General features: G+C 44.0%; 1 protein-coding gene across 1 annotated transcript in view; it reads left to right on the top strand.

Moving 5' to 3' along the window:
• Positions 1-824: 824 nt before the first annotated feature.
• Positions 825-8,776, top strand: part of TDRKH (tudor and KH domain containing) — a 26,573-nt gene continuing 18,621 nt past the window's right edge. The window contains exons 1-2 of the mRNA XM_011937897.1: positions 825-1,024; positions 8,414-8,562. Of these exons, the coding sequence (XP_011793287.1) occupies positions 8,439-8,562 (124 nt within the window). The 5' untranslated portion in view covers positions 825-1,024; positions 8,414-8,438. The remainder of the gene's footprint in view (positions 1,025-8,413; positions 8,563-8,776) is intronic.

The following is an 8,776-nucleotide window of genomic DNA, read 5'->3' as shown; positions in this document are numbered from 1 at the left end:
CCGCCTGCAGAGACCCGCTCCCTTCCTCGCCCCCACAGAAACGCCCCCCGCCACCCCGCGGCGTAGGACTTCACGCTGTCGCCTCGACTTATTTCCTCGAATCCCCAGGGAAGGGTGGGCCCCTGGCGCCCCTACGGCCCACTGCCCCCTTACCACTGCGGTCGGAGCTCGGGTCTCACTCTCCTGCCGCTGTTTCGGGCCACACCTTGTGTCCGTGCCTCCGCAGAGGAATAGAAGAGTGGGTCCTCGCTCTCTGCGGCGCACCGCTTGTCCCTTCACCTCCTCTCCATCTACAAAGCTTATTTCATGTTTTCCAAAAAGAAAACGTTTTCTGTGTCTCTTGAGTACTCGTCGCCATATGCGGAGCCAGACTGATGTACACAAAAGATCGCAAGAGAAATAACTAATGGAGCATCGCCCATCATGAGGCTGCTCTCCCGATGGTCACCGAGTAGTGTTGTGGCACTGTCTTTGTACAAAGACACCAATTTTGTGCGAACGGTGACACGCATGATTCAACACTCTCACGCCTGGGTCCCAGCAGCATGAGCGCCGATTTTCCCCCAAGGGTTAGGAGATAGAAAACTCTTCGGTAATTGGCCTAGAGGTGGTCTGCGAGGTCGCCGGGAAGCTTGTAATTGGCTGTTTAATTCTCAGCAGGTGCGGTCTCAATTAACAACATCTGCTTTTCCTGGATCTTATTGGCTGACAGGGTGGGCCTGCTTTGGATCCATCCGGGTAATTGGGCAGTGGCTAGCAGCAGCCACGTCGCTCAGGGGCAGCCCGCGGAAGGATTGGTTGTTACGGGAGAAGGCGATTGGTCGGACTGCGAGCAGGGTGTTGACTGGTGCTAGCGGGCTGCGGGGGCGGGGAAGTGGCGGCTGAAGCGCCGCAGGCGGGGCTCCCAGTCGCCTTGTGAGTGGGAGGCGGCGGCGGCGGCTGTGGCTGCAGCTGGGGTGAGGCGCGAGGCGGCGCGCTCGACGGCTGACTGGAGCAGCGGTAAAGGCGGGGATGGAGAGCGAAGGTTTGGGGAGTGGGAAAGACTGGGTCATGGGCAGCCCTGGCCACTAGGAGATGGAAATACGGGATCGAGGGAAGGGAGGGGTATGGCGTGCTCCCGGGCGAGGGAAGGATGTGGGGCGCAGGGGCGGGAGTCAGAGCCCTGGGCTGTGAGACGCCGCTCGGGGGCAACTTGACTCACTGGGAACTCGTAACTATATCTGAGGAAAGTGCTCCGGTCACACGCTTACGCCACAACGGACCCGGTGCAGGAGCGTTTGTGTTTGCCCTGAGTCAGTTCACACTTGTCCACTGGGCCTTTTTGAGACGGAGAGCTGCCATCCATGTATCACTTTGCCTTTAACTTTCCCCAGCTTTTTCTTTAGTTATCGCTAATAGGATGGCTGTTTACAGTCGTCAGAATAATACTTTGGGGTTTTTGTTTTTCCAGTATCCCTCCTTATTCTTTAATGCAGGTATCATCGTGGGGGTTGGCTGGAGACCCCCATTAGAAAGACTGACTTTTAGACCCTTTCCTTGTTTTGAGAGAAAGGGGTTGACGCTTTTTTTTCCTCCTGAATTTAAAATAAAACGTACCAAGGATGAGAACATTGAACTGCTTCGATTCAAGCATGTCACCATGTTGTAGGTCCTTGGTAGGTTCTGGTTATGAGGAGATTCTGGAATGAGTTATCTATGCTTTCATGAAGCTAACAATGTGATTTGACTCCTGATCACATCCTATTTGACTCTGTCATTTTAAATGATAAAGTAAGACTTAGCAATGCTAAGATAGTTGTTGGCAATTGTTCAGTACAAATGTCAGGAAATTTCAAAGATAGCTTTTACTGAAAACCGTTATCTAACCACATTCCTCACTCAGCAATGATCCTCATCTCCTTCTCTTCTTAGCTTCCCCTAGGAACTGTAGTCTTAAATTCTAGTCTCTTCCTCCTTCCCATTCAATTTTTAAGTAATAAAATCAAACACAAGCTAGCAGTCAGTACTACGCAGTTATCCCCGTTTACATTATATTATTTTCCATTTCTCTTTAAGAGAAACCTACAACTGAAAGGATATGAAAATTGTGAACAAAACCATAGTGACAGATCAAGTAAATTCTCATTTTTGAGACATCAGCTGATAACTAGCACAAATTCATTTGTAATGTCTGAAGACGGGTTAGTGAAATTTACCTTTTGCTTCAAATAGAAGTCGGCCAAAAAAAGCCACGTCTATAATCTCAGCTACGCCCGATGATTGTGGGAGTTCAAGGCTGCAGTGAGCTATGATCATTCACTGCATTCCAACCTGGGTGACAGACCAAGGCTCTGTCTCTATCCAAACAACAACAAACTCTCCAATTCGTCTGCTTTCCATCTCCATCATTGACACCTGGACTAGTCCCTGATTGGTCTCCTGAGGCTACCGTTGCTGCCTTCAATTCATTCTCCTCACCACGGACACAGATGTTAATCAAGAATGACAAGCATGGCATGTGTGAATGAAGGCATATTGGGGATCCTGTGGAAGCGCATAGCAATGTAACTCAACCCAGTGTAGGGGATCGAGATTGAGGGGCCTTGGCTGCAGAGGCCCCTCGGCACTTGATCTTGATAGTGTCAGAACTGGAAAACAAAAGTTCTGCTAGTCCTTTGGGCCTCTGTAAAGAGGTGTGATTATGACTGGCCATCAAAACAGACTTATTTCCCTTGTACACTGTATTGCGTAGAAATGACTAATTAGCTGTGTGACCTTAGATCAATCCTTTTCTATCCCTGAGCCGCAGTTTCCCAAATTGAACATTATTAATGGAATCAAATAAGTTCTGTAGTCCCTTCTAGTTATAAAATCTTTTGATTTCTCTGCCCCATAAGCATGAATTATGGCCAGAAAGGTGTTTTTAAAAGCAGACAGCATGAAAATACAGATCAAGTTTATTCTTGTTCACAGGGCTAGATTTCAGTTTCCCAAAGCCTTTAAGACCTAAAGACTCCTGCCTGTCAGGATCTTCCATGCCAGACAAGAAACTCCATGAAGGCAGCTGCCAAGTCTATCTTGACTGTTGTGTCCCCAGTGCCAAGCACACATCAGAACTCGATACTTATTGGCTTGAATAAATGTCCATTTACTGCAGTTCATTCATGTAGTATTGGTTTGCAGAAGGAAAGTGAGTTGTATTTTAATGAGATGATTTTCAGCTACGCACCATCCAAGAAATAAACCTTAAGGTTCTAGCTCCTTTCAGCTGTCACATTGACCAAGAATTTATACAGTCCCTCCCTTCATTATCTGCAGGGGATTGGTTCCAGGAACCCCGCAGAACCCAAATCCATAGATTCTCATGTCCCTTGTATAAGATGCATAGTATTTGTATATAATATACACACATCTTGCCCTATACTTTTTTTTTTTTTTAACCCCTTGAGACAAATTCTCTGTTGCCCAGGGTGGAGTGCAGTGGTGTGATCAGTTTACTGCAGCATCCACCTCCCGGGCTCAAGCCATCCTCCCACCTTGGCCTCCTGAGTAGCTGGGACTACAGGTGTGCATCACCATGCCCAGCTAGTCCTTTGGGCCTCTCTTAATCAATTTTTGTTGTTGTTGTTGTTTTTTCGTAGAAACAGTCTCACTGTGTTGCCCAGGCTAGTCTTGAATACTCGATCTCAAGCAGTCCTCCCACCTCAGTCTCTCAAAGTGCTGGGATTAACAGGCAAGAGCCACTGTACGCAGCCTGTTTTAGTGTTTGTTTCCTAGACTATGAAGGTTTCCAAGTAGAAATTCTTCTTCCTCCTTCTGTCCCCAACATGCTCAGCACATAAGAAAGAGCTAGCACTATTTAACCAAGACGCATTAATAATGGAGACAAGCTAGGAACCTGAGTGGTCATATAAGAAAATATCTAAGCCTGGCACGGTGGCTCACGCCTTGTAATCCCAGCACTTTGGGAGACCGAGGCGGGGGGATCACGAAGTCAGTAGTTTGAGACCATCCTGGCCAGTATGGTGAAACCCTGTTTCTACTAAAAATACAAAAATTAGGCAGGCGTGGTCGCGGGTGCCTGTAGTCCCAGCTACTCGTTAGGCTGAAGCAGAAGAATCGCTTGAACCCAGGAGGTGGAGGTTGCAGTTAGCTGAAATCGTGCCACTGCACTCCAGCCTGGGCAACAGAGCGAGACTCTGGCTCAAAAAAAAAAAGAAAGAAAATATCTAAAGTGATCAGGGGACAAAAGAAGTCAAATCCTTTCTAGACACCAAGAATAAACCATCTCAATATAGGAAAGTAGCAGTTTGGGAAGTATGTATTCAAGAATTACTTAAGCCAAAAATCTCCTTTATGAAACAACTTGTTTCCTTTGGTATATACAAAGATGCTTATATAATACCATCCAAATTTTTAGGGTGGTGAAGGGTTTTATTTGCAGCCTATTTAAAAAAAGAGAAGCTAATGTTTATCCAGTGAGTGGAGAAAGAACCTCATAAATGAAAGCAAACAGCCTACATTAAACTCAACCCTTTCTGTCCTACCTTCTAGAAAGGTCAGGAGAGAACAGTATTCCCTCAGATTGATAGTCTCTAAAAATGATATACTGAATTTACCGAGTAATGACCCAAAATAGACATCGCACTTGAAAAGAGGTACCCATCCCCCACCCCAGTAGTAAAAGGCGGTTTTATTTTTTGCTCAGGCCACGAGTTCGGGCAAGAAGGTGGATTAAATTTGTTTAAAACCAGAATATAGAAAAAATAGATTTGGCAAACTTCTGGTAGTTCTCTGAAGAACTTTATTCAGTTCTATTGATCAGTGAAACTCTGAGGCCAGATGCAAATTCTGGTCATCTGTATGACAGTGTAAGTCTCCCCTTTTCCGTGGTTTTGCTTTCACTTACCCATAGTCAATACTGGTCCAAAAAGATTAAATGGGAAGTTCCATAAATAAACAATTCTTAAGTTTTAAATTGTGCACCATTCTGACTAGCATGGTGAAATCTCCATCCTGATCCAGATGAGAATCCTGCCTTTGTCCAGCATATCCATGCTGTATATGCTGCCCGCCTCTTAGTCACTTAGTAGCCGTCTTGGTTATCAGATTGAAAAAACCTATAGTTTTCAGTACTCCAAGGCATCCGCTGGGGTTCTTGGAACATATTTCTCAAGGATAAGAGAGGATGACTGTTGTAAGAAACCTACCTCCAGCCTCCCTTACCTGACTCTATCTGCTCCTCAGTGAGATTTCAGTGCTAGATGTTCTCCTTTCTCTCTTCACTCTTCCTGATTGGCTGTGCTTTCCCTGAAAGCCTAAGTTTTATTCCACAGTAGGTTTTGTATTAGTGAGTATGTTTTTAGCCTTACCAGGATAAAGCCAGTTTTTCCCCCCAAGGTGAAATTTTTGTTTATTATAATTATTTGGGTTGAATTTTTGTACCTGGAGGCAAATTATAGCAAAGTTACATTTACTCATTTTTAAGCAAATCTCATTTAAAGCCAGCTTGCTTTATTCTACTTGATTGTAATACCTAGAAATACAGATATTTAGTTTTCAGTTTTTTATTACCTATCTTTAGTTTTTTTAGTCTTCAGTGTTTTTTTAACCACCTACAGTACTTTATCAGTACTAATTTTGAATTGGATATGTTGATCAAAATAAAGAATAAAAATACAGGTGCTGTTACCCTGAGAGTTTAGGTAAAAAGAAGGGTGGGAAAGGATTTCTAAAATCACTTTACAAGGTTTTTTACACGCAAATAATAACCCAGACTCTGGGTTAGAGATTAGATAACCTCTTCAAGCATGTGTACTCTTCTATAGGATGAATATTTCCTACTTTACAGGGTTATATGACTATTAAATGAAATGATGTAATGTGCCTGGCATAGTAGCTACTCAACACATTTATCTTTTCATTTTTGTGTCTTTAGTGCCACAGTAGCATCTAGCACATAGTACTTACTCCAGCTCTTGTGCTGAGAATAAACTGAATGGACAATGGCAAATGCAGGAGCGTCATTAGGCAATGCAGTAATCTAGGGAAAAGATGGTGTTTTAGAGCAGGGTCATAGAACTGCAGAGAGAAAAAGTGGTCAGATTCTGGATAATTTGAAGGTAGAGCAAATAAGATTTGTTGACAGGCTAAGTGTGCAGTGCTAGAGAGAGGATGACTAAGGAAGTGCGAGAGAGAGGATGACTAAGGAAGTAAGAGAATGCAGTCGAGGCGGCACACAGTGGTTCACCCCTGTAATCTCAGCACTTTGGAAGGCTGAGGTTGGTGGATCACTTGAGCGCAGGAGTTCAAGACCAGCCTGGGCAACATGGTGAAACTCTCTCTATATACAAAAAATACAAAAATTAGCCAGGCATGGTGGCATGCACCTGTAGTCATAGCTACTGGGAGGCTGAGAGGTGGGAGGATTACTTGAGCCCAGAGGTTGTGGCTGTGGTGAGCCATAGTTGCACCACTGCACTCCAGCCTGGCAACAGAGAAAGACCTTGTCTCAAAAAAAAAAAAAAGAAGGAATGGCCATTTGCTGAGATGGCAAAGATTATGGCAAGGGGGTGAAACGGGAGCCCAGTGTTAAGTTTGAGATGTATATTAGACATCAAATGGAGATCCATGTAGGCAGTTGAGAAAGGTCCTACATGGATCTATTAATTTGGAAGTTATCAGCATATAGATAGGAGTTAAAGCCAGTCTGTGAATGAGACTTGAAGTCTCACCAATGAAGTGAGGTAGAACAGAGAAGAGGGCAAAGGACAGATCCCTGAGGCACTCCAGTGTTTAGAGGATAGAAAAATGCAAAGAAACCAGCACCTGGGAGACTGATGGAATAGCCAGAAAGGAAAGAGGAAAACCAGGAGGGTGTGCTATGGAGAAAGTGTTTCAGGGAAGAGGGAATCACCAGCTGTGCCAGATACTGTGGGGACATCTGGTGAGATGAGAACTGAGAATCAGTCTTTGGATTGAGCAATGTGAAATCATTGGTGACCCTGATGTGAGCAGTTAGAGTGGATTTAAGAAAAGAACTTGAGGACAGATAGATTGACACTCAAGTTTTCCTTTAAAAGGAAGAAAAGAAATGGGAAGTAGTTGAAGTGAAATCCAGGAAGGGTTTTCTTTAAGAACGGAGAATGTTTGTCTGCTGATGGGACTGTCTAGTAGAAAGGAAAGAAAATGTTAATAATGCAGGAGAAGCAAGGAGAACTTGTGGAGCAGTGCTTTTATGAAAGACTTCAGTGCTAGGATCAGAGACAGTTCATCTGTGGTCACAGGAGAGAACAGCAAGCATTTAGGCACAGGTGGAGGTAGGTGGGAAAATGTGTGGAAGCTTGTAGATATTTTCTCTGAATGCTCTACTTTCTCAGTGAAATAGAAAGCAAGGACCTCAGTTGAGAAAGGTTGGAGGAGGCAGCATGAGAGGTTTGAGTGGAGAGGGATGCTGAGAAACTATGTGGAATAAGGAAATATAATGAGGAACACATTAAAGTTTGCTTGGCAGCAAAATGAAGATACGGTGTCAGAGAGAAACTCAGCACGGAAGCCTGTAAGAAGGCCATTACTGTGGTCTAAATAAGATTTGGGCTTCTGAATCAGGCCAGATGCAGCATTGTTGATGTCATTAACATGTAGGTAGTAATTGAACCCACATATGTGGATGAAATGGTCTAAAGAGAGCAGAGTGGCATTAACGATTGATAGCACAGGATGAGAAGCCCAAACTTGGAAGGACCCTCCAGGGAAATAAGAGGAAACCAACAGAAAGAGGGCACAGAAACCAAGGAAAGAGTTTTCTGGAGGGAGTGGCCACCTTCCTGCTACCGCAGAGAGATGGATGAGATAAGGCTCCATGCATGCCCTCTGGGTTGATTATCTGGGAAATTACAGTTTTGGTGATGGAGTAGGGAAGAACCCCATTTCACTGTTCATTAAGGAGTAAATAAATAGAAACCAAAAGTAGAGACAGTAAATGAAGACTGTACTTCCAACAAAGATAAATAGTAAGGCCTTTACTAAGCCTGGAATGGCATTACTTGCAGAGGCAGCAGCTTCTGGAAACCCCTGGAGGCATAAAAGGACTTAGATAAGTAATTTTAAATAATTTAATATGAAATCTAAGTATATATATTTTAAATATTTGATTCATTTAGTTTTTTTTTTTTTTTTTGGTTTGTCTTTTAAAACTGATCAGGGTGGGGAAAATGAAGTATGCTTCTCTTTAATTCTATGTGTACCTTAGCTAACTTTAAAAAAATACCCTGAGCCCTTTTTATATGAAATAAATTTTGAAATTGCTGAAGCTCTTGAAATTGGAAAGTAGGCAGTACTAGTCTTTTCAATAATAATGTGCTCCCATGCCTCTCTGCTATTCATACAAGTATTGGATGAAAGCTCCCTCTTTTCCCTGCGTTGCTTGTTTCAGGATGTAAGTCAGAGTACAGCAGAAAATGTCCACTGAACGAACTTCTTGGACAAGCCTGTCCACCATTCAGAAAATAGCCCTGGGCCTCGGGATCCCAGCCAGTGCAACAATTGCCTATATCCTATACCGCAGGTATAGGGAAAGCAGAGGTATGTGAACCCTATGACTGTGCATGTGAAAATGTTCAGACATGCTCTTGCCTTGTTAAATTGAAAAAAACTCTTTCCTTGCCAGGTATTGTGTGCGTTTTTTGTGGGGTTTTTTGTTGTTTTTTTGTTTTTTGTTTTTGAGACGGAGTCTTGCTCTGTCGCCCGGGCTGGAGTGCAGTGGCCGGATCTCAGCTCACTGCAAGCTCCGCCTCCC

Source organism: Colobus angolensis, unplaced genomic scaffold, assembly GCF_000951035.1.
Source record: "Colobus angolensis palliatus isolate OR3802 unplaced genomic scaffold, Cang.pa_1.0 Scaffold169, whole genome shotgun sequence".
In the NCBI taxonomy this organism is placed as follows: Eukaryota; Metazoa; Chordata; class Mammalia; order Primates; family Cercopithecidae; genus Colobus; species Colobus angolensis.
This window is presented reverse-complemented; position numbering and strand designations above follow the sequence as displayed.